Source organism: Acomys russatus, chromosome 13, assembly GCF_903995435.1.
Source record: "Acomys russatus chromosome 13, mAcoRus1.1, whole genome shotgun sequence".
In the NCBI taxonomy this organism is placed as follows: Eukaryota; Metazoa; Chordata; class Mammalia; order Rodentia; family Muridae; genus Acomys; species Acomys russatus.
Window position 1 is genome coordinate 34,318,979 of NC_067149.1, and position 27,503 is coordinate 34,346,481.

Consider the following 27,503-nt stretch of genomic DNA (forward strand, 5'->3'; position numbering starts at 1 on the left):
ACATAAAGTAAAAGGCATGGAGGACTGGGTAGACTGTGATGCCTGTCTTGGCTTAAAAACATAGTAAAAGAGGATATGTTTAAAGTTTTATCCACATGATGTGGTGTGGTGTGGTGTGGTGTGGTGTGTTGTGGTGGTGGTGTGTGTGTGTGTGTGTATGTGTCTCTATGTGTTTGTGTGTTTGTGTGTGTCTGTATGTTTGTCTATGTGTTTGTCTGTGTGTGTGTCTGTCTGTGTGTGAAGTTATTCTGTATGTGTGTGAGTTTATCTGTGTGTGCTTGTGTGTGCAGTGTCAGTGCAAGGGGTGTGTGTTATATGTCCCAATAAAACTTTGGCTTTGATACATAAATGTCACCCTAGTGGAAATTTAATCTCTCTCTCCTGGTAAGCCACTTCGTGTACAGTCCTCTTGGACAGTGGTAAAACGAACGCTCACAGAGCACTGACTTCGGAATAGGCGGTGAGTTAAGTGCCTTACACACATCGTTTTAATCTTCCGAAAGCCCTATGAAATGAGAATTATTGACCTGATACTAGAGATGAAGAAGTTGAAGTTCAAGGAGATTAAAGAATTCACCCACATCATACAGCAATGGAGGAGGAGTGCTGAGAGCATATACAGGCCTCTGACTCCAAAGCCAGTGTGATAAACCATTAAGCAATTCTTCCTCTTGCTATAAAGTCACACTTGGAAACCCACTCAACCATGCCAGTCTCACTAATGGTTTCTTCCTCCTTCCTGAGCGGAAAGAATGTAAGAAAATGTGGCTTTGCAACCCATGAGGTTTTGTGAATTCAGATTTATTCTGGGTAGGAGCCTCTGCAATCCCAAGAACCACGCATATGTGCACTCACACTTAGGGAGCAAATGGAAGACATTCGCGACATGATTTAAAATATGCTGCCTGGTAACAGGGTTTTGGAATTACTCTCCAAAAATACCTCCTTCTTTTTATAAATGTTGAAATCATCATTATGGAAATCATATTCATAACTGATGTATTACTTGACCATCTTCCTGGGTTGGTATTGATTTCCTTATTGATTGCTTTTTCTCAAAGCTGAAGGAAGCAATAAGACAGGAGATGGGTGCTGACAGTTTCTTGTGCTAAGGACACATTGTGAGAATTAATAGAATCCAGGCCTATCCAACTCCACAAAAAATGTAAATTTATATTTTTAAACATATACAATACAGAGAATGCATAAGTAAAAGTGATTGCATTGTGTGTATAGTTTAGTATGCCGTTTTTCATTCTTCATTTTCTCCCTTTTCTCTGTAGACTTATAGTACATCATGGTGTGTCTTACTATCTCATTAACCTTTTCTGGCCATTTCACAACTCAACTTTTTATATGCTCCTCTGGGAGGTGCCAGCTTGCAGATAGCTTCAGTCCTTCCTACCCATGTGTGCAATGGCTGGTCTCTTAATGGTGGCTAAATAAATTGCTTTTTCTTGGTCAATGTTATTACTTCTCACAAAAATGTCTTGGATCATGTTGCTTTTATTGGTTCTGAAACACCTCCAAGTATTTATGGTAAGCTACTTTTTTTAACCAGCTCTCCAAATTTAATAACTTTCCAGACAGGAAATATTTAGATGTTTTCCACCTTACTGTCTGGTTTACTCTGTGATTTGAATTCCAAATGCTTTTCTGTTCAAAGAGTTTTCTGTTTGTCTGTTTTTTGTTTTTATTTTTACTAGTGATTGCATGTTGCAATCTTAAGGCCTTTATGCCCCTTCATGCCTCCAGGAATTTAACTGCTAAATCACTTTTGTGCCCTTGATGAGCTAACTCACTCCAAATGCCATAGCACATTTTCTAATTTGGTGAAAAATAACATATTAATATCATATTTTATAAGAGAATAAAGGATAGATACTTGGCAGTAAAAACACAATTTGAAAGCATACCTACCATAAAACTGTTTGTCCCTCAGCACATTATTTCTGATTTTTTTTTAATCTAAAGTAATGACAAATGAAATCACAACAGGACTAGAGGTAGTTATTTTTAAGATCTGTGCATTGCATACCAATGAGCCATATGTAAAGGGAGAAAAAAAAATGCTGTTTCAAGAAACTATGGAGATGGGTGTTAAGCCATGCATTGTGCCTTATATCCAGCTGTGGCTTTAGTAGCCATATGCATGAGCTAAAGGAAGAGGAGCTGAAAGAAAATGCTAGTTCAGCTCCTCAGATGGCCACTGTCCTTTTTCTCACTAGAGTTGGTTCTGATTCTCCTCACTTTGCTCCCCCTCCTCCTCTTGTCTCATCCTCTGCACACAAAGTTTAAACTTCCGCATAAAGTAGTCATCCATAGTGGAAACCAAGGGAAGATTTGCGGCTGATCTCCCTAGTCAGCACCCCCTTCACCAAATAGAGCCACCCTTGCATTCAGTGACAGGAAATTCATTTACACAAACTGTCTGTGTCAATTTACTGGTGTAGGTGTTCTTTGTCCTCAGCCTCACTACATTCCTAATGAAGCTAAGGATTCTCTCTCAGTGGCCCTGGAGGAAAAGACTTGGCTGTACTACCCTGACAAATTTCCAGGAGCATGAGCACAGAAACACTGAACTTTCTTACATGAACAGGGAATTTTGTTACCTTACTCATGAATGGTGAATTGGAGCCATAATGGAGAGAGATGAAGATGTGTAAGAAATGTACTTAGTACACAGCACGACCTCAGTACGATATGCAAATGGGCATTGTTGCAAGTCATGTGATGGTCATGGTGAAGCAATGTTACCCATAATTGGTTGTCTTTCCTGGGGTTGTTGCTGTGGTCATTATTTAATACCAAAGCTTTGGCAATAACATGACTAAATATTTGTTAGTTTGTGTTTAATATATTTTATATGTTTTACTTATAGACTTTACTATTGAAACCTTGCAACAACAGCAATAACAACATCCACACAAACACGCACATGCACTGAAGTTAACCAAACCCAAAGTCTATATATCTTAGTGAATTTTTATACAGTTAGAACAGCTATTTGGAAAATTGTGAAGCTTTCTTCTAACTCTGTCATGAATTTTTGTTTGTTTGTTTCAGTGCTGGATTAGGATGTAATTAAATATTCTGTATTCTATCATGAAAGTTTATGTTTTATATTTATATTATATAATTTATATTTTATTGTATGTCGTAAATACTGCCAGTAAAAAGCATGGACAAGAGTGTACAAATACAAAAATTTCCTATTCACTGCCAGGAGTGATGGCCCATGCCAGTAATCTCAACACTCAGGAAGGCAAAGGCAGGCAGATCTCTGTGAGTTCGAGGCCAGCCTGTTCTACAAAGCAAGTCCAAGACAGCCAGGGCTAAACAAAGATACCCTGTCTCAAAAAACCGAAATCATAAAATAAGTAAATAAAATAACTACTCATTCACACACATACCCTTTTGACTTAGAAAATAACCATGCTACTAGCTAGCCGTTATATGTGGATGGGTTATGATATTTATAAATATAAATTTGAGATCTGTCTTATTTTCCTAAATATGGAGAATATATATATATATATATATATATATATATATATATCCTAGTTTTTTCTACCGTATATTTATTTAATTACATTACAGACTGATCCCAGCCTCTCTCTCCTCTCCTCCCAGTCCCACCCTCATGCCCCCTCCTTCTTGAACTGTCCCTCCTTCTTTTCAGAGAAGGAGAAGCCCTCAAGCCCTCAAGGGGTATCAACTTACCCTGGCCCCTCAAATTGTAGCAGGACTAAGTGCATCCTCTCCCATTCAGACCAGATAAGGCAACCCAGCTAGGGGAAAGGGATCCAAAAGCAGGCAACGGAGTCAGAGACAGCCCCCACTCCCTTTGTTAGGAGACCCACATGATGACTAAGCTGCACATCTGCTACATATGTGTAGGGGGTCTAGGTTCAGCCCATGCACCTTCCTTGCAGTGGTCCAGTCTCTGTGAGCCCCCAGAGGCCCAGATAAGTTTACTCTGCTGGTCTTCTTATAGTGACCTTAACCCCTCTGGCTCCCTCAATCCTTCCTCCCACTCTTCTACAAAACTCTCTGGGCTCAACACATTATTTGGTTGTGGGTCTCTGCATCTGTTTCCATAAGCTGCTAGATGAAGCCTCTCAGAAGACAGTAATGCTAGGCTCCTGTCTGCAAGCATAGGAGAGTATCATTAATAGTGTCAGTGGTTAGCTCTCCCCCATGAGTCTCAAGTTGGGCCAGTTTGCTGTTTGCTGTTCCCTCAATCTCTACTCCACCTTTACCCATACACTTCTTGTAGGCAAGACAAGTTTTGAGTCAAAGGTTTTATGGGTGGATTGGTGTCCCCCTCCCTCCACTCGAAGTCTCACCTGGCTACAGGTGGCAACTTCAGATCTCTGGGAGAGTGGAGGCTCCTAGCAGTCTATGGAGGTGATGACTTATTTTTCTTAGCATCCACAGATTGTTCTTATTGTGTATTTACAAATTGGACACCTTTTCTAAAATTAGATGCTTAGAAAATTATTTCCCACCCAGAAGCAGAAAGAGCCAAATGGCATATACTCACTTATATCTGGACACTAGCTCAAGAGGCATGTCCCATGAAAGTCTTCACTTACCAGTAAAGTGGGACAGAAAGGAAGACATCCTATTGGGACTCTAGGTGAGAGAAGCATGGAAGAATGGGGAAATAGAAGGATCCAGAGGGTCCTAGAAACCTACAAGAAGAACATTATGATGGGCAGATCTGGGCCCAGGGGTCCTGCTCAAACTATGTCACCAGCCAAGAACAATACGTGCAGTAAACTTTGAACCCCTACCCAGATCTAGCCAATGGACAGGACATTCTCCACAGTTGAGTGGAGAGTGGGGTCTGACTTTCACACGAAATCTAATGCCCCACATTTGACCACAACCCCTGGATGGGGAGGCCTGGTGGCACTCAGAGGAAGGATAGCAGGCTACCAACAAGAGACTTGATACCCTATGAGCATATACAGGGTAAAGAGGTCCCCCTCAGTCACAGTCATAGGGGAGGGGAGTAAGGGGAAAATGGGAAGGAGGGAGGAATGGGAGGATACAAGGGATGGGATAACAATTGAGATGTAATATGAATAAATTAATAAACTATATTTTTAAAAACTTATTTTCTATGGAATCTCAACCATCCTTTGTGAACAGGACCATATACTGAATGCCAACCTCACACCTTGAAATAATTTGTGCTTAGCAATATACATTTTTCATAGTATTTCCTTTCATTTTTGCCACGATTCTTACTTTAAAGCCATCCACAAGAGCTGGGTGACGGCATACACTTTTAAACTCTGGGAAGGAGAAGCAAGAGGACCACTGTGAGTTCGAGGCTAGCCTGGTCTACAAATTGAGTCCAGGACAGCTGAGGCTACACAGAGAAACAAGTCTCAAAACACCAAGAAGAAAAAGAAAAAGGGAAAAAAAGAGGAAAGAGAAAGAAAGAAGGAAAGAAAGAAAGAAAGAAAGAAAGAAAGAAAGAAAGAACAAAACACATCATATTCTCAGTTTACCTGTCATAAAATGAACATGTTCCAAGATCAGCACAATTAATAAGAGGCAGAGATGGTTTCCAAGCTCAAGTCTATCCAAATCCATTCTTTCCATTCAAAGTGGATAAGTTTTATGACCTGGAATAATCCTTGTTAACTACAACCAAATATTTCTAAATATTTCCTCAAATGTCTTATGAATATAGTATACTCTGTGCACTCAGATATTATAAAACTAGGCCATTCATAAATTAAAGAGGCAAAGCCTGCATTCCATTTTTAAAACTCAGGTAGAGTACTTGAAAGTTGTTGGACATATTTCTTTAAGTTCTTTCCCAATTTTTGAAATTTTATTGACTTTTTTATGTATATGAGTGTTATATTTGCAATATATAAACACTGTGTGTGTGTGTGTGTGTGTGTGTGTGTGTGTGTGTGCGTGCGTGTGTGTGTGTGCAGTGACTGTGGAAAACCAGAGTGGGTGTCATATCTGCTAGAACTGGAGTTGCAAACTGTTGTAAGCTACCCGTGTGTGCTGGGAACTGAATCCAGGTCCTTTGGATGATCACTAAGTTCTCTTAACCACTGAGCCATCTTTCTAGTTCCCTCTTCCATTTCTTCACAGGTTCTTAAGTCAGAAGCAATGCTTGCTTCTATCTGTATGGATTGCATATCTACTATGAATAACTTCTTAATATTTTATGCCACTCTGAAAATTGGATGGGATAACTATTTTTAAAAAAATATAGATGACAGATCCTAAGAACCAAACTGTAGAAGAGATTATTTAGTAGGATTCAGTGTCTCTGATGGGAATAATGGCTTAAAACATTAATTCCATGACAAAGATTTTTTTTTAACCTCTACTTTATCTCTTTTCATATCATTTCCTTAAAGAAAAGAAAAATAGCATGTTTGCCCTACCCATAACCTAGAACCTATTTGAAGTATCTGAATGAAAATGCCATCCATAAGATCATATTCTTGGATGTTTGGTCCCCAGTTAGGGGAACTGTTTGGGATAGATTAGGACATGTTGTGTGCTCTAGGAGTAGGCTTAGAGGTTTCAAAAAATACATATACAGGCTATTTTCAGTGTTTCCCTCTGACGCTCCTGCTTGTGGATCAAAATGAAGACTCTCAGTTACTCCTGAAGCTCCATGCCTGCCTGCTTGCCTCCTACCATGCTCTCCACCATAGAGGATTTATATTGCAGAGGTAGAAGAGAAAAACAATGCTGAATATCATCTGCCCCTTTATCTCAAGGATCTTACATCACTCATTATTTATTTGCAACTAGTTTTTTGTTTCTTCTAGCTGTGACATTTGGGCTATAAATTTCTTTCCTCTCCTCCCATGTATAAGTTTCTCCCCACAAAAATGATAACCAGACCCTTATCAATATTAAAAAATAGATATGAACTCAAAATAATTTTGTGAATGTGTTTATACTGTACACACACACATATTATATATATATACATATATATCTGTGTATGTATTTAACGTGTACATAGAAGAACAAAGTTCAGTAATCCTAGTACTTGGAAGTATGTAGCATAAAAATAGTGTGTTTGAGACTGTGAGTTCAGGGCTAGCTTGGACTGTATCTGAGTACCATAATTCTAAAAATCAGAGCAAGGAAGTAAGGAATCTGCAGAGAGAGCAAGAAAGAGAGAGCTATTATTGCATAAAGTAGGTTTGTGAAATAAACAGACCTAAGTATTATATCAGAAACAAGTGATTGTATCATAACAATGACACTTAACTATAGGATGTCGTACAAACTTCAATTTCTTCGCCTGAGTTGGTAATGTCTAGTAGAATTTCTTAGAATGATAGAAGTGTCCTTTATATGTGCTATGGGGTGTAGTAAGTAGTTATTGAGTACTCAAAAATGGACTAGTTTTATCTGAGGATCTAAATTACACACTTAATTTTAGTTATTCTGGGTCTGAATAAGCATACATGGCAAGCGCCTGTTTTATTGACAACCTAGCAATGGAATCCAGGAGTAAGGGACAATGTTGTTACGAGACTGTGAGTATCAGTTAAGCAGAATTTCACTGGCGTAGGTGCAATCCAAGATATTTTTTTCAGCACAACCACCTTCTTGGAAATAGCAATGGTGTCCCATGGTATCTTAGGGCTGTAAAGCTTAAATGTGTTTTCCTTCATTTCTCCCAACAGATCTTGAAAACTTTAAGACAAGAACAAGAAGCACTGTGTCGGTCCGTCGAGGTCAGGGAATGGTACTCCTGTGCGGCCCGCCACCCCATTCTGGAGGTACCTATAAATATGTCTACATGAACACACTTTGCTGGCTGATAGTTTTCTTGCAGAATGTTTTCCCTCTTGACACCAGCTGAGGGGACAGTGTCATTTATAGAAATTCCCATAGTCCCTCTATGTACAGCAAGAGGTGTTGTGAATGCCTCCCATATTTAGAATAGGAAAATATCAGATTGTACAAATGTTCCATCCCCCCTGTGATCCTAGCACAAAGGAAAAACTGCCCAAGTCAGTCAAAGTCAAACTCTAGTTTAGTTCGGTATTCTAGCTAAACTATCAGTACCTGTTACATCTCTGGAGCATTCCAAGAAAAAGATGGTGCTAGGAGATTTTATCCTATTCTGGGTCTGGGGAGGGAATCTATGAACTACTCCTATTATATTTCTGATACATAATATGTGTGTTTTGATTTTCTATAACAATAAGCAATTCTCCAGCACTCTGGATACAAGTGGGCTATGCAGTGGTCCACGTCCATACTGATATCGCTGCCTAGCCTTAGCATGAGAGCCCACAGACACAAGGCTCAGAATCACAAGGCCACTCTACCTCCAGGGCCATGAGCAAAGACCTTCCCAATCTCCAGTGCTTCTGGCCAGCTACTCCTAACTGAGGTTAATGGTTTGCTATAAGAGCTAACAGAACTAAGGGAAAACAGTTTGCACATTATTTTAGTTCATCAAACCTAGGGGCAAAAGATACTGAAAAAATCAAGTGTTTTAAACAGTTACCTTATGTCCCAAGAAATATATTGGTTACATTCATAAAGGATAATTCTGAGAAATGTCAAGCAAAGTTACTGCAAGTTCAGAGTTAAACAGTGATACTAATAGAATTTCACAAAGGATTTTTGTGCTAATTTTATGGGTATGATTATTTTATCTGGGGTATGTATTCATCCACATATCTAATTCCAGTGATCAAAAGAGGGCATAAGGTCCACGGAAATGGATGTCTACATTGTGGGGAGATTCCATGTGAGTGCTGAGAATCGAACCCAGCTCCTCTTTAGCATCAGCCAGTGCTCTTAACTGCTGAGCTTTCTATCCAGTCTCTTTTTAAATTTTTATTTAATTAATTTATTCAGATTACATCTCAATTGTTAGCCCCTCACTTGTATCCTCCCATTCCTCCTTCCCTCCCTCTTTCATCATATTTCCCTTCCCTAGGTCTGTGACAGAAGGGGACTTCCTCCCCCTCCATATGGTCACAGCCAATCAAGTCTCATCTTGGTAGCCTGCTTATCCTTTCTCTGAGTTCCACCAAGGGGAACTGGTCAAATATGGGGCACCAGAGTTCAAGTCAGAGTCAGTACTCGCTCTCCACACAACTGTGGAGAATGCCCTGTCCATTGGCTAGATCTGAGTAGGGGTTCAATGTTTACTGCATGTATTGTCCTTGGTTGGTGCTGTAGTTTGAGCTGACCCCCTGGGTCCATATCCACCCATCACGATGTTCTTCTTGAGGGTTTCTAGGACCCTCTGGATCTTTCTATTTCCCCATTCTTCCATACTTCTCTCATCTAGAGTCCCAATAGGAGGTCCCCGCATCCATTCCAATCTCCTGGTAAGTGAAGATTTTCATGGGGCATCTCTTTTGCTCTAGTGTCCAATTATAAATCAGCATATACCATATGAGTCTTTCTGTGTCTGGATTAACTCACTCAGAATGATCATTTCTATCCATTTGTCCACAAATTTCAGGATTTCCTTGTTTTTAATAGCTGAGTAGTATTCCACAGTGTAAGTGTACCACAGTTTCTTTCACAGTTTCTTTATCCATTCTTTGACTGAGGGACATATAGGCTGTTTCTAAGTTCTGGCTATTATGAATAAGGCTGCTATGAACATGGTTGAGCATATGTTCTTATTGTGCTGGAGCAGCTTCTAGATATATTCCAAGGAGTGGAATAGCTGGATCTTGAGGTAGCCCTATTCCCAGTTTTCCAAGAAAGCGCCAGATAGATTTCCAAAGTGGTTGTACAAGTTTGCATTTCCACCATCAATGGAGGAGTGTTTCCCTTTCTCCACATCCTCACCAGCATGTGCTGTCACTTGAGGTTTTTATCTTAGCCATTCTGATGGGTGTAAGATGGAATTTCAGAGTCATTTTGATTTGCATTTCTCTTCAGGAACTTAGGGTGCTCTGAGCCTAGGACCCAAATTCTCAAGGCCCGAAGTCAGGGTATCCAAAGCCCAGCCAATGACAGGATAACCGGCTCTACATACGCTACCTCTATCCAGTCTCTTAACAAAAGTTTTCCATGGCAAACTTGATAAGGTCAAAGGCTGGAGAGTTGGACGAGCAGCTAAGAGTACTTGATGCTCTTACAGATAGCACAGGTTCGATTCCCAGCCCCCTCATGGTGGCTCATAGTCATCTGTAGCATCAGTTTCAGATTATCTGAACCTTCTTCTGGCTTCCTCAGGAACCAGAAATTCATATGGTGCACATATATACATGAGGCAAAACACTTACATGTGTAACATTAAAGTAAACAAATCTTTTTTACCCTAAAAGGGAAATATCTATTCTTAGTAAGGAGATCTGATTTAGTTTGGTATCTACTGTAATGATCCCATAAATGTTCTGTTTGGCATTCAAGGTTAAAGGAACAAGCTTTTAAACGTGCTGTTTGAAACTACTGGTGTTTTTGTCGCGTATTCAAAATTGTAACTTCCTTTGTATTTAAAAGATTGTGTGTGTGTGTTTTGTGTGTGTGTGTGTGTGTGTGTGTGTGTGTGTGTGTGTGTGTGTGTGTGTGTGTGTAAAGCCATAGGTCAACCTTGGTGACATTCCTCTGGAGCTACTCACTTAATTTCTTGGATGTTCTGTATGTTTTGTTTGTGTGCTTGTTTGTTTTATTTGTTTTGAGACAGGGTTTCTCTTGAATGTGGAGATTTTCAGACAGGCTAGGCATCCACCTGTCTCTGCCTCCCCAGCAGTGAAATGACGGCACACACCATCACACAGATTTTTACTTGGGCTCTGGAGCTCGCACACAGACTCTTGAGCTTGTTTGATAAACTTACCCGCTGAGCCATGGCCTCACCTCTGTAACTTCCTTTTTAATCTAATGTCACACTTAACATTTCCAGCATCAAAAACAATTAATGAGAAGGTTCGAAAGCTTGCAGTTGGAGCGTGAGCACACTGCTTATAAAGCAGTAGGAAAGGAATGCATTCAGGGAAGCCTGCAGGGACACGGGCCTGTTAGGGTCTGTTAGGTGCTCTCAGAGAGGGGTTTGTTTCTTAGTAATTCATTTCCTTACAAATGAAATAAGAAGCACCAAACTCACAGAAAAAAAGGGCTTTTCCTCATCCTGATTCAAATCATTATTTTAAATTGTGCAAATATTTTGGAATTTCTCCGACTCACTCTTCCTGTCTTGTAGGGAAAGAACTTACAACAAAACTCTCAGATCCCGATTATTCACATTATTCCATAATTGTAACTCAGTAAATGCTAATGAATGTCTTTATTAAGTGTGTTTGCATTGTAGAAGGCCAATCCTTTCCAAAGGAAACCAGTTAACCATTGAAATGTATTTTGATTCTTGTGAAATTTGTTCAGATTAGCATTTTATGAATATTTCATCTGATTAAAAGAAATATGGTAGTTTTGCTAGTTTCTTTTATGAGAACCGTCAGAGTATTAAATTTCTGTAACATGATGTTGATTCTAACAACTCATCTTAGAGGTGTATTTTCAAAGTACCCCTCTTCCCCTGTATAAGGATAATGCTGAGAAAGACACAACATGATGAGGCAAGGAGACTATGTTGCCTGATGATGAAGTGCCTAACTCCTTCCCCGTTCCCACAGAGAATGTTATTAAAAATTGCCATAGACTTCTGAAATGTGTCTGTCTCCATTGGCAGCAGTCAGCATCTCTGAAATCTATTTCCTTGAGCAGTTCTGACATTCTTGACAGTCTTGATGGTGAAAGACAAGGAAATAAATATTCTCATTATGGGCTCTATTAGAAGCCGTGCACACAGTAATACTGAGAGCAAGACAGATACAGCCTGAGATTTTTCAAGAAAACAACAAAGAGGATTTTGAAGGTTGTAAGAGAGCATGTCAGACATCTACCTGTTTTGTCCAGTGGAGTTACTGATTACCTCAACAAAATCTTCCATCTATTCAGAAACCTCCAACATGGGTTGTAGCTACAATTTTCTCATGCTTTTCTTTTGCAACTTGAATACTACCTAAGAGCTGGCAGAACCACCAAAGGCTACTGGACCTACTGAGCATTTTAGACTTACCATATGGTATCCGGGTCTCAATTGCAACATATCACACAGGGGGAAGGAAATGAGTCAGCCTCTTACTGTATCAGTGGGGTACTCGGTAATACCATGAAGTCCACTGTAAGGGATGCTGCCCATCCTGTTTCTAAGAGTGTACACTGTCAGACCTTCTTAAGGGAACACAGAAATGAGCAGCATGTGTGTGTGTGTGTGTGTGTGTGTGTGTGTGTGTGTGTGTGTGTGTACAGATGTAATCTTGCATAGATTTTTATCATTAAATGAGGATGCAGTCACAGGAAAAAAAGAAAAAAGAAAGAAAAAGAAACGAGTCTGGTAGATTCTTGTCCTTAGGTCCTCTTTTGTATTAGAAACAGACATCACTGAATTCTGGAAGGTTCACTTTAATTCTGCCACCCACTGTATCACTTGGCACCAGGAATTCATGACCTTTAGCCAAGCCTTCGTTAAACGGGATTAAAATGAAGTGTTTTTGTCATGGTTCCTTCTGATGTAATTAAGCCCCCAGATTATTCATCACTGAAATCCATCAACTATTTTTTGAAAGAGGTTTGAGTCTTCTATGCCACCAAGGTCCTTTCTACACAAAAGCAGCAGTGATCTCACCTGGGAATTTATAATAAGGGCAAACTCTCAAACGCCATGCAGGGCCAGTTGAACCAAGTTCCTGCTCTTAATGAGATCTCCCACTGTTCGCATGCACACTGAAGTTTGAGAAACCCAAAACTTCTTCTCTGGTTCCTCAAACACCTTACCACTCTGGCCAGGAGCAGCTTTAGAATTATCTAGGTGATCTATTATGGCTGTAAGTGGCCAACCATTTCTCAAGGGTAATCTGATTCCATAGAACTGGGGTTGGTTCCCCCCAAAGTATCATTATATAAAACTGTAGTTGACTCTGAGGTAGCACTAGATTTGAGATCCAGTCACTTTGTTCATGTTCTACAAAACTAGTGTAGGAACATCCCTGTTGGGGTAGAGTCCTTTGATTCTACATCACCCAAGCTGAATCTGTGACCGTCCCTTTATATAAAAAGAAATGTATATATACATATATATAATATATATTAGAGGTAGAGAGGTGGCTCAGTGGATAAAATAAAGTGGGGTGCAGTGGTATGTGTCTGTAACTTCAATACTGAGGGACAGAGGCTAGCGGATCCTGGGGTCTCACTAGCAAGCCAGTCTAGACTTCCAAGTTCAGTGAGAGACCATATCCGAAAACATAAAGTGAAAATGATTCAGGAAGACATTTGAAGTCAACCTGTGGTCTCCTTCTAGCTGTATACATATGTCCCATATAAATTTTTTAATGTTAAAATAAAATATGGTATTTTATGATCTTAGGTTTTGTCTTTGATTTCAGGTGTTCTTTTGGCTGTTGGTAAGGAAAATTAATGTCCTTCACTATTTTTCCCAGTTATTCATCTTCATGAGTTGTATTTTGTGGTTGGCCATCTCTTGCTAAACTAGCTAAACTATTGTCAGTAAAAGTATGGCTTCTTAAAGTTGAAAAAAGAAACAACATAGGCTGATTCTGTACTGAAGTTTTCATTTTAGAGACACTAGCTAGAATTTTCTTGCTTAGATCTTTTCATACAGAGCACATACCAGTAAAGTTAGACCCCATTCCCGAGACATGAGACACATGGACCTTACAAGAGAGCATCTGTGGAGTTCGTCATGGCATTTATACTGCTTTAGTTTGTATTCTATAGTCTCTTGATGTTCATAATAATTGAGATGAAGTAAGCATACAAATCCTATCAATAAGGATGATAAAGCAAAGAGATTGTGTGAGGATACACAATGATCAGTACCAGGGTTACTATAGACCAGAACACATCACTCTTTAACAAATAGTAAAGTGGAAATATGTTTTGTTCTCCCCATGCCAGGAATCTCTGGGCTCTACCCCAAGGCAATTAAATTTAAATATTCTTGGAAACACAGATCCTCTGTGGCATTCTTGGTAATTTTTAAAATTCCATATAAGATCTAATACATAGCCAGGCTGTAAAATTGATGTCTGTCATTACAAAATTGACACCTGACCCAGAAAAACCTTTCCATTGCAAGCCTCTTCAGGATTCTCCTTGATCTGGACATATCCACATGGATTCTACTCAGAGCTGTATAAGAATCAGCATGCCTTCCTACGCTGTGGGTATTTCAGATGAACTGTTCTGTAATCACTAAAGGGTGGAATAAAGATGGAAATGTAGGACACCCATGTTGTAGTCCTAGCTCTCTCCTATTACCCTACTGTGGTCTTAGGCTGACTGTGGAATTTCTCTGAGCTGTATTTCCTCATTTCAGCTTTCCGTTACTATCCTCTCATACCTACTCAGCTTTCAGCACCAAAAGGCTATTCTCAGGATTAGATTCATCCAGTTATGTGCTCAGTTCAGGCTAGGCTGACATGCTTCTGAGCCAGAAGTAATCTTACTGTGCTAAAATTGAATAGCCTCTGAACCCAGAATAATCACAAAGACATTGTAGTCAAGCTGCCTGACTCTCCACTTTATACCTCATTCCCATTGCCCTCCCCATGCTTACTCCCATTACTTGGCTATTCTTCATAGCTTTAGATTACCAAGTAAAGCATTATTTGCTTCAAATATCAGCCCATTTCATTGTTCTATAGACTTTCAGGTTACCTCTTGTTTTCATGTCAAACTCAGTGGTAAATTTGTATCTCTCTCTCTCTCTCTCTCTCTCTCTCTCTCTCTCTCTCTCTCTCTCTCTCTCTCTCTCTCTCTCCTCTCTCTCTCTCTCTCTCTCTCTCTCTCTCTCTCTGTGTGTGTGTGTGTGTGTGTGTGTGTGTGTGTGTGTGTGTGTGTGTGTGTCTTATATCTACATGGGAGGATGCTGGGTATCCTGCTTCATCAAAATTTGACTTATTATCTTGAGACAGAGTCTACCACTGCATGACCTGGCTATTGGCAGGCAAGCAACAATGGCCCCCGTGTCTTTGCCAGCAGCAGTACTTGGGTCGCAGGCACATGAGTTGCTGTGCCCTGCTTCTTTCATCGATGCTGAGGTTCTGAATTCAGGTCATCATGCTTGATCAACGAGCTCTCTCAGCTACTGACCCATCTCCTTGGTCCCAATTTAGCTTCATTCTGAAACCTGAACGATGATAGCCTGTCTTGGATGCAGTATTATGGGTGTCTAAGGTATCCGCTTACTGAGCCTCAGCTATTGAATCGTACCACACAGATTGAATCTTGGGTGTGCTGCCCTGTTATTTGAACAACTGACTACATTTCTCAGAACGTAACCCTTCTACGTCCACCTTATTCCCTCTCCTTTCTCTCCGTGAACTTGCAAGTGCTATCATTTTCCCATAACTTAGCTCAAAGTATGAGTCTCAATTCTTCATGTAGTACTAATCCAGCAGAATGGAATTGACCTTTGTCCTAAAAACTCAAATGTCAAAAAGACAGGGTAGAGAGATACAGAAAACATGGTACTAATGCACACAGCTAAAACTTAGAATCACGATTTTATTAACTTTATTAGTTTTATTAGTTTTATTTGGTCATTTCTATTTGCTTAAACATAAAATCAAGAAACTTCCTTTTAAAATATATATGATCTCTTGACTTACCCTCATATAACAACTCATAAGCAGGCATACACTTTTCAGCTGAGTCTCTTCAGTGATTCATCTATGATTTACATCTATTATTAATATAAAGTGGTAGTGCTTTGTATAGCTTTATGAAAATGCTGATTTAGCCATTTGTCTCAAATTTCAAAGTTCCTTTCTAAGACTGAAAATGACAGTTGAGATAAATCCTGCAATAGTTGTCATGCAGGTGAAGGCTGGTCTACTTTGTTAGGTTTGCATGTTCTATGTGAATTCTGTTTCACTTCCTTATGGAAGAAAACAGACATTATGTGGACATGAGGAGCCAAGATAGTGTGTGTGTTCTGTGTGTGTGTGTGTGTGTGTGTGTGTGTGTGTGTGTGGTGTTACTGCCAATTACATAGAACTCTTTTTGCTTGCTAGACAAACTGCTCTGCCACTGACTTATATCCCCAACTTCAGGAATAATTTACATAATTTAAAATATTTTGAATAATCCTGAATTGTTTTTAAATAGACTAAAGAACATTGTCTTCCACTTATTTTTATGGCATTTGAAAGTGAGCAAAATGTGAGCTTTTTAAATGATTATGATGCTAACAATTAGCTAATGTCATGAAAACTGTAAAGAAATCACACAAAGTGTTGAGTTATGTTCTTTTTCTAGTCATAATGGAATCACAGTGAAATGTGTTTGTCATGCACAATGTAAGAAGGCTCCATAATCTACTTTGTCTCATTCTGTGGGCATATGTATATTTGCATGAATAAACGCATGGATATACATGCATTTCTGCATGTGTGCATCTGTGCACATGTGTGTAAGTGTGTGTGTGTGCGTGCGCGCACATGTGTAGAAAGGGGATGTACCCATATATAGTCAGTTTTGAAAACATTTAAATTACAGGTGTCTAAATAATGGCCTTAAATCATGATTTTTGTTGCTTGGCCACCACTAAAGCAGTTTTGTTTTATCTCAATTTTATGTCACTTAAAAAGTGACGTTCCTGAGAGAGTTTTGCCTTAACTCCTGCAAAAAAGTTTAAAACCACAGCTGGGCAGTACATTAAGGCAGAGCCACTGGGGATAAGTAATTCAGAAGAGGTCCGTTCATCATGGATAAAGAGTGGATTCTTGTTTGTAGACTCAAACCCCTAGGCGTGCTGTTGCAATACTACTACAGAACCACTCCTTAAAGATGTGAGGACCAGTCAACCTGGGTAGAATCAATATTAACAGTATAGTCTCCATGGAATGTGTAGTCTATCCTCATTTTGAGTTTTTAGCAACGGAACCTACATATCCTCTTAATTCAGTGAAGTCAACATTTAGTGATAGATTATCAACCATGAGAAAGACATATGTCATCATTGGCATGAGGTGTCTTTAAAACTTTAGTTACATAATGTTAAGGAAATCTTGTTTGATCTTCCTTAAGTCTAGTATGTTTATGTCAACGATATGAATTTGGGCTCTTTTATTTTAAATAGGACCAGCCGATTCCAACCTTTTTTCTATCACTTTGCCAATCAGAGAGACCATAGAATGTTAGAGATGTAATCAGTGTGTCATAAGGGTAAATAATTTGCAAATACATGCTCATCTACATTCATTAAATCTCCATATTCACCTCCTTGTTGAACATAACAGGAAGAAAATAAGAAACTACCCAGGGGTAACTTGTTAAATACATTATCAGGCCCAAATGACATGGTAGAGTGTTTCTTGTTCAGGAAGATGGCGGGCTCTGTTCTTCTCAGCTATGAGGCTGTAGCACTCAAAGAAGGGGAAAAAAACAGAAGGGGAGGAACAGAGGCCTACGGGTCTAGAAGAGTAACTTACATCTTCCCTATGGAAGAAAACAAAAAAGATAATATGAAGAAACAAAGACACAAATGGCCCTGCTGTCAATTATCTCTAAAACTGGTGCCTTGGCTTCTATGATGCTATTCTCACACTCTTTCTCCTTGGATTTTTCTGACAACTCATTCTGATACCATATGAATGTTTCGTGATGGTGCTTTTGAGTTCCTACTATCAGCAGCTGTTCACACAGTAGGAGAATAAAAAACAAACTTTTCAATGTTAACAAAATATTTTCTGGGGACTAGAGAGATTGTTCTCTGGTTAGGAGCACTATCTGACCTTCCAAAGGACCTGAGTTCAACTCCCAGCACCCACATGGCAGCTCAGAACCATCTAATACTCCAGTTGCAATGTATCTGATGACTGCACACACAAGAAGTAGGCATAACACCAATGTCTATAAAATAAAAGTAGATACGTAGATAGATAGGTAGAGAGATATATAAAATATTCTCTGGCCACAAATTAGTTGATTCTAGATCCTATAGAACTGAGCCTCCAATTTTTTTATTAACCTGCTGGCCTAGTTTCTAAGAGATGTCCAAGAGTAACATTTTCATACTTTGCACCTTCATTCTGCTTTTTCATTCTGATATGAGAAAGGTTTATGATGCTTGGTTAGTTACAACAAGTGCCAGGTTATAACACTTAGAAATAGACTCATGTACCTTAATCAATAGCTATTGAATCAAAAGAATTTTATTCAATAGGCTGAATGGTCATTTCCTTAAAAATGCAAAAAAATATATTTCAAAAAACTGCTTTACCTCTTTTGCTCCTTCTTTGTTTATGCAAATAATTTATTTACATAATTATTATATACTTAATCCTTTATTAGGAAGAAAACAAGGATTATATTTCATTAAAATAGCTGCAATTATCTACCTTCTTTCCTTGACAGTTACTTTAATCATAGGTGCTTTTAAAATGTTTGGTGGATATATAGATTTATACTCGAGTTAGAAATGCTTCTATTTTCTTTTTAAGCAAAATTCACATCCAAAAAAAATGTAAGAGATTGTCTCCAGTTTATTTTTAGAACTGGAAGCCCCTTGATGAATTAGACGAAAGACTAAACACATTAATATTAAAGAAAAATGGCAATTTATAAAGTGAAATGTTTAACTCTGGGTCTGAATGACCAACAGATTGATCATTTCAGGAAACTCTGTCAAAAGCCAAGGTTTTTTATGTGGAACTTCTCACCCTAGAGAGCAGCCAAGGCATGATGGTGTCTGAGAGCATGAGTGCTAGCCGGGACAGGAAGACTCTAGAGATGTGAGAATATATCATGTTCCTAGAAGAGTGTTACCAGGAGTGAGCCAGCCAGAACAGAACAGATGACCAAAACTGATCCTTCAACAACACGAACCTCACTGAGCATCTCCACACAACCCATGGACATTCGCAGAAGGATCCATGGGAGCCATTCTTGTTTTAACGTTTGCTGGATATAAACCCTATGACATTCAGCTGGGAAAATAAAAAAGAAAGCACACGACAAGGGCAGTCCTTTGGATACATTTCCAGCAATGGACTGGTACTTTCAAGTTGTTATATCACATGATGTTACAGTGAATTACACAGGACAGTGAAGAATTGTTAGCTGAGTTATAAACGATTAGAAATAGTTTCTGGATAAGTATTCAAAGAATAAGTGTTTTCCAGAGTCAAATTTCTTGATCTTCTCAATATTAAGCATGAATAAGGAGTTAACCAAGTGCTATAGAGATCGCTCGGGGGTTAAGAGTACTGGTTGCTCTTCCAGAGGACCCAGGTTCAATTCCCAGCACCCACATGGCAGCTCACAAGTGTCTGTAACTCCAGGATCTCATACTCTCACACAGACATACATGCAGACAAAATACCAATGTATATAAAATAAGGTAAATAACTTTTAAAAAAGAAGTTAAGCAACTTCTTCATTATTAAATTTGGATTAACACACAAAGAAATAGGTTTCAAAGTCACATTTGCACACATAAATATTACAGATTTAATTATTGGATGTTTTAAAACTTTCTTATGTTAGATTTCAGATGTCTGGAAAGAAAATTATTATCATACACAAAATTAAAGGATAAAAGCTACCCATTTGAGCAAGTGACTTTCCTATTCACACATAAGGTAATAATTGCCAGCAAATGTTAAAGGGAGGATAAAGCCTTATGGTTTTATAAAGTATCTGAATAGTTATTTTCAAAAATTATTTAATTAACTGGCTATATATCAAGACAAACAATATGTGTGAAAACAGTTTTGAAACAGGGTCTCAGTATGCATCCCAAGCTGGCAATATGTATGCCTTGAGTTAGCGATCTTCTTGCTTCAGCCTTCTGAGCTAGGGCCCAAGGGCTTGGCAACATAATTGCCTAAAAACTTAGCTGATGTGAGCCTACCATTTTGGTTTGGGACTTTGACATTTATAGATATGTGGAATAAATAGAGTATTCCAAATAAAGTGCAGTGGTTATAAAGGGAGAAACTCTCCTGGCATTATAAACTATGTTGTGTCTTTAATTCAGAGTCTTATTTAGAGAATAATCAAGACATCTTAGGTAAATACTGACTATTCATGAAACAACAGGTATCCGTTTCACACTGAGCCAAGAAAACTTGTCTCACTGTAACGCACATTAGTTAGTTACAGGTTAACTCATTATCACAATCTTCCCTGTCAAAATGAACCCCTGGAAAAGAGGATGTGTCATAATAATTCTCCATAGGAATTCATAAAACCATATGGCAGGCACAGCTGGAGAGGTAGCTACAGTTGACAACGTAATGGTTTAGATGAGATCAGGCACATTCTGGGTGGTATGGCTATAGATGAACATTTCAACAACATCTGTAAGAGGCTGCTGAGATGGTTCCACACTTAAAAGCACTTGATGCTCTTGAAGAGGTTCTGGGTTCAGTTCCCAGCAGTCACGTTGTGGTTTGCTACCATTCATAACTTGGGTTCTAGGCCCTCTATGGCCACCAGACTTGCCCATGCTGTACATACATAGATGCAGGCAGGCAAAAGTCATATACATAAAAATAAGTAGTTGTTTTAAATAGAGAAATATCATAAGAATGACACCGTGTGAAGCAATTTGGATTGTACATGCTGTTTCGTTCCTTCAAAACAGCATACTCTCCAGGGAAGATACCACTATACTTCAGCTTCAGGGACTTAAAGCTCAGTATGCAATATTTTACACTGAGAAATGGTTAACCTTTAAAAAAATAAAGAATTCTAAAATCAAAATGTAGATAATTTAAGTATCATTTTTTTTCTTTCTGTGGTTCCTACTTCCTGCGAATATAGGCAGGTGTGACACCTTTAAGTCCTTTCCTACGTATAAAGCATGTATAGCTGAAATTTCTCAATTTAGCTTATTTCAGGTCCAGTAGGTTGTGATGGAGCATATAAATTAAGAGTTCAGGGTGAAGAGGTTAAAGTAGCTTACGGAGATAAAACATGAGACATTGGCAGAAGCCATCAAATACCAGACATGTAGAAGACACTGCACGTACAAAACTTAAGCAAGACAGAATGGTCCCTTGTGCTTCGTGATGTATGAAGGCAATCAAATAATCATTTGAGATGTTTGTTCTTGGTTATTAGAGGGAAGAGAGAGGGGACAGCATTCAGGAACTGATGTGAAATAGGAAAATACAATGTGTACTGGAGTGACAGTGCTTCCTGTAAGAAGATTTATAAATGTAAGTCTGAAGTTTAAGAAAGTAAAAAGAAAAAGAATAAATGAAAAAACAGCTATGTAAAGCTTGAATAGGAAGTTTGTCCCAAAGAGGTTGGTTTTAGGGGACTGTAAATATGGCTCAGTGATTAAGAGCATGTGCTGTTGTTACAGAGAACACAGTTTCCTTCCCATATTAAGCAACCCACACCCACCTGTAGCACCAACTCTGAAAAATTCAATGCCTTCTTCTGCTCTCCACAGGTACCTTCACACAGGCACACGCACACACACGCGCGCGCGCACACACACACACACACACACACACACACAAAGTTCAAAATAATATTTTTTATTTTGTTTTTTGAGACAGGGTTAATCTGTGTAGCCCTGGCTGTCCTAGAACTCATCCTGTAGGCCAGGCTGGCCTCAAACTCATAGAGATCCTCCTGCCTTCACCTCCTTGAGTTCTGGGATTAAAGGTATGTGCCATCACTGCTTGGCTAACAAATCATTTTTTTTTTTTAAAGAAGCTGTCGTGGCCTATTAGGATGGTATTCAAGTGTATGTGCTGTGGTTTGCTGTAAAAAGAAGCCTTGGAGCAATACAAAATTCTATCATGGCTTCTCAGAGTCTTACAAAATCACTGATAGCCCAACACTAGTAATTTGGGAACAGAAAATGACTGTCACAAGACTTCAAACTTAACATCTAACATAGGAAGCCTGGCAGCTCAGTGAAGTCACTTTCTGGAAACAAAGGGGCGTGTCCTCTGATGGTTGGAGAACTAAAGATCTAAACATAACTATAACATGTATTCGTAAAGATTGGACTTTTAAAAACTTCATGGTGACTTTAGGTGATATTCTGTGATAAAAGGAAATAGGAGGCACTGACTAAAGGAAAAAAACAAAACCAAGAACTATATGCTAAGAGGGTGCTACAAGAAAATGCAAGATGACTGAAAGATTTCCCCATGTTATATTTGCAACCTAGTATATAAAACAACAGCATGAAGTCTATAAAGCAAGAATGTTAAAGGAAAAAAGTTGCCTGTAATATATAATGAGGCATAAAAGGAGCTGGGAAAAAATTAGAAAGAATTAAAGTCAGCAATGCAGAGTCAGTAAAAAGTCAAATGAACATTACAGAAAATTGAATTAGTGATAAGCATGACTTACTAGATAAGTTTTTAATACAGAATTCAGAATGAGAGCATAATGATCAGAGACTTCATAAATATGGAAATGGGTGAATAAAGCTCCAATTTATGTATAATCAAAGTAATTGATAAAGACATAGACTCAGCATATACATAGTATCCTGTTATTTAGTGCTCTGACCTACTTAACATTCTCTTGCAGTTTGCCCTCTCCCTTGAGTTGTAGAATGGTGAATTGTTTATTCTTTCATAGAGAGTTAAACACTACTGATATTTAATAAATAGAAAAAATAAAGATCCAGGAGTAGGGAAAAATATAAATAGATGTGCCTTTCAACCTTAGAAAACAGTAAAATCAGCTAAGTAATGGACAAAAGACATATTCCAGTGTTGGAATCCCTACCCAGCATGAGTGATGTACCCTAGGTACAACTGCCAGAACCACCAAAACATAGTCATATGTGCCATCTAATTAGAGAAAATAAAACAATGCATACATGAAAAACTATACAGAAAATAAGTACAGATGGAACACTATGTACCTTATGACAAAATAGCCTAGCATTTAACTTCTGTATTAAACATACCAAGCTCTGAGTTGGATATATGTGTGTTTTAAACAAAAGACAAAGGCATAAAATACTTACTTTACTAAGAACAGATTTTAAGAAGAAATGATAAAATCACAAGTGTATTACTCAAGTATAAAGCCACTAAATATGAAAAGGCAATTTTATGCCAAAATCCTAATCACCATGAAGACATTCTATTTGCATTATTTATAATGTAGAGTCTCAAAGATAAAACTACTAACAGATCTATAAGGAGACATTTCGAGAGTCTACTTGTTATTCAATTTTGTTGATCAAGTAAATATATGAAGAATTTTAACATTGTGATACTGTTATCCTTTTTTGGTGTATGAATACGAACTTACGCTTTGTAGCTGTGTGGTAATGGGGAATAAAGCTAAGATGCTGCTTACTTTAGGTAACATTGAGCTACAGCCCAAGCCCTGTGTAACCTATCCTTTTGTACTGCCTCTGAAATCCTTACTATAATTGGTTCCACATTAAAACGAAAATGAAGAAAATTAAAATCACATTGGATAAAGATTAGTTTTTTTCCATTATGTAATTAAATAAGCAATTAGTTTATAGATGACTTTTGTACAAGAACAGCACAACACATTACAGAAAAACCAACCTGCGTAAATTTCAACTCATACTTTTATTATCCAAGGTGTCCACGAAAAAAAACATATTTCAAGCATGACATAAGTGAGAATAAATATATCTATACTTGTAGAAAGTCTGAAAAGTTTTTTCTGATGTGACTCAATCTTCTAAAAGTCATCGGTAAGAACTACTAGATGGATGCGAGGGTGACATGGCCATGCCATGACATCTGCCATGCCTGTGGTTGTCAGAGTTGATTCTGTTGAATTGGATCAGGCTGGCTAGTCAGGTGCCACATCATCCCCTGGACATCTATTTGTATCTGTCTTTCCTGAAGCTGTGTGATAGAAGAGGATGATCTTCCCCAAACAGAGAAAGACCAATCTTTAGTCAAGGTAGACAAGTAAGCCAGGCATGGTGGTGCACACCTTTAATACCATCACTGAGGAGGCAGAGGCAGGCAGATCTCCATGTGTTCAAGGCCAGCCTGAGCTACAGAGTGAGTCCAGGACAGCCTAGGCTATACAGAGAAACCCTGTCTTGAAAAACCAAAACTAAAAAAAAAGAACAAATGAGTAGATAAGTAGCTGTGTTGTGTGTGTTTCCTAGCTGGAGCCTCTGAACCAAGCTCTCAAGACATCAAAATCTGTAACAAGTATTTGCCTAATAAAGTTACCACAAACAAACAATCACAAACTCAAGAGACATACAATAAAAAAAGATAAAAGATATATTTATCAAATTTAAAATAGTACACATGACATATTCAAGGGAAGCTTTGAGAAAGATAGGAAGATATGTCTAAGGCAATTCTGTCAAAATAAAATCCAGAACACAAATGGCATACACAGTCACAACAGGATGAAAACAATTTTGTATAAAAGACAAAATCTAAAGGAAAATCCACATAAAATTATATGACTATTTGAACAGCTAGATAAAACACACACTCTAGTGAGACTGAACCAAGAAATGCAGACTAGACCAATTGTCATGGAAGGCACTGAAAGTTTTCAGGGATTTACTTTCTTCAAGTGTTTTTAGGAAATACATTTTATGGAAAAGATCTTTCAAATTTTACAGTAATTCCCTTGCCAAATAATTTGTGTCAGAGCAAAGACATGATGAAACCGACAAGCCAGAGGCTTATCATCTGAAACTAGATTAATCCTGGCTCCTGAACTTGTCAAAGACTGCAAAAGAGGCAATGATGTCACATGCGAATGTTAGGAACACACTGTAGACATGTCAGGCAATAGTTTAAATACTTTCCAAACACTTAGAATCCATCTTAAAAACATAAAATCCCCAAAATATTAGATAAATATGATATCACCCAGAAACTCATGAATAAACACTTTAGGATATGTCTATAAATAAAGGATGAGGAGAAGATTTCAGAAGTGCAAATATCTCAAGACAAGCTTCCTTTCCCCCACCAAAACTTTTTAAAATTCAAACCGTATCTCAGATTTAAAACACAAAATATACAAATTAAAATCCTGCCAGGCGTGGTGGTGCATGCCTTTAAACATAGCATTCAGGAGAGATAGGAAAGCAGATCTTTATGAGTTTGAGGCCAGCGTGGTCTACAAAACATGTTGAGAACAGCCAGGACTTTTTACATAGAGAAACTAAAAACAAACAAACAAACAAACAAAAAAACCCAAATAAAACAAAACCTCCAAACATGAGGACTGGGAGATGATTGAGTACATAAGAACTTAATGTGCAAATCTGAGTTTTGGACCAACAGAGAGCATGCTAAACACTGGGCAGGAGTGGTGGTCACCTTTAATCCAGTACTCGGGATTTCCAAGCTCTGGGTTTTATCAAGAGACCTTGTCTCAGTAAGTACAGAATAGGGTCTTCAGGGAAGACACTTTATGTCAACTTTGGGCCTATACATGAACATAAACACACACGCACTATACACAAACATGAACCCACACATGTGATCACGTATACTCATGTACACACAACTAAAAAACTTCAAGCATCATGAAAAGTAAAAAGATACTCCTATGGCCTGCTAAATGAAAGTGAATCCCACAGTTATGAGAGGGCACAGCAATAAAAAGTGATTTCTACTGTTTTATTTATGTATGTCAAAATGTTTTTATTTCTAAAGTCTTCTTAAAAGAAGGTGGCTGAATTCAGGAATCTCCAGTCTGTAGGAAGAGGTTTGGCAACACTTTTTAATATTTATTCCTTTTCTTTAAAAAGAAAAAACAATAGATTTTAATACTAAGTTTTGCCATGGTAACTGGGAACACTGGTCTCCTACAAGTCATATCGCTCTTTTAAAACTCACTCTGTTTACCCATGTTAATGTAGCTGTCCTTTCTACCTTGCCTTGAGAGATTGGTGTCACTAAAAATGCCTGGATTGGCAGTAATCCGCTTTGCTTCTGGCTGGAGCCCTTCAGAATCTCCAGGGGCAAGTGTTCAGTGAGGTACATTAAATCAGCACTCAGCAATTCTCATGCAGCTTGGCTTTCTGTGGTGAATCAGTCACACACACACACACACACACACACACACACACATACACTCACATGCATGTGCACACACACAGGTTCATATACACATAGACATATGCACACACATACAGGTGAATACAGAGAGAGAGAGGGAGAGAGAGAGAGAGATTTTATATTTATATATGTAATCCCTGTTTCCTGATGGCACAGCAGCCCAATTAAGAAAACTGCTTCTGGTCAAGTACATGATGCTAAGGGCACTGGTTCAGGTTAGGAAATGTACATTCTAGTTGGCAAGCTTTTATTGTCTTTTTCCTACTTAACTGGGGAAATGTGAAGTTTGTCACTATAAATCAACCAATGAAATAAAAAGGGAGGGTAGTTCAGTCACTTGGTCCAAAGGCTGCCAGCTGCTATCATAGGAAATATGGAAATATGTAGTGTTTGTGTTTATAAGAGATAGCATCCTGTGCTTTCCACTGGGCAATCTTCTCTAAGTTCCAACAAAAGCTTACGTACCCAGCAGTAGTCTTTAAGAGCAGAAAATACAATTAACATAAGATTTCTTGACTTGTACCAACATTCCAGAGAGCACGTGAACAGTGAAGGATCATGTGCCCACTAAATGCAGAGGGCCAGGGTGAGGCATGCTTATGGTGGGCTGCTCTCTCACTTTTCCTACCAAGAAAGGCCTCACAGAAGATGCTCCCCTGTGAAGCACTGCATGTGACCTCCCCAATTGGGATCTCAGAGTAGATCCATTAAGCTTAAGGTGCATAAGCTTTCATGCAGCGACTCCACTGAAGTGAGCGGAATGACAGTGAACAGTCTTGTTACAGAGCTAACTAGGTAAGACAAAATCGATCCTCCCTAATGCTAGCTTTAAAACATCTCATCTTTGCTAAGGACAAGTGTCTTTGAACAGCATGTGGTCATCCTACGTCTATGTAGCCTACCACATTTCCATTCCATTCCAATAGAAACTGGTAATTACAATATCAGTGGTTTATCACAGGCCCGAATGAACCGAAGAGTTGGCTACTTTTGCTGATGAGAGAAATGGTAAAGTTTTGAGAGTCTGTTGATGGACTGATAGAATGTGTTTGCCTTTGAGACCCTAGGCTTTGTATAGGGGTAAAAAAATGAAGAAGCAGTTTGGGTGTTGATCCTGGGCGATGTAATTTATGCATGGCTCATGTAAGCTGTTACCTCTTAATCATGCTGGAGCCCCAGATCTTGAAGAGAGCTAATGATCCCCTGCTGACTACCTGCTCTACTTGTAGTTCTTCCTTCAACACATCTGTCAGCACTACTTCCCAAGGGGACTGTGCGCAAGTTGGAAAGTCTGACATTGAGCGTTAACTACTCTGAGTCTTTCTCCATTAATAATGGACTGCTCCTCCATAAGCTATGACTTTCCCACCCAAAACACCCATGCTGCTCCTTTTATGTGCCACTGGGCCT

The 27,503-nt window shown here is 38.6% G+C and overlaps 1 protein-coding gene across 4 annotated transcripts in view; it reads left to right on the plus strand.

Moving 5' to 3' along the window:
- Window positions 1-27,503, plus strand: part of LOC127197235 (contactin-4) — a 746,803-nt gene that overhangs the window by 472,633 nt on the left and 246,667 nt on the right. For all 4 annotated transcript variants that reach the window (XM_051155008.1, XM_051155009.1, XM_051155007.1 and 1 more), the window contains exon 5: window positions 7,695-7,790. In XM_051155008.1, the coding sequence (XP_051010965.1) occupies window positions 7,695-7,790 (96 nt within the window). The remainder of the gene's footprint in view (window positions 1-7,694; window positions 7,791-27,503) is intronic.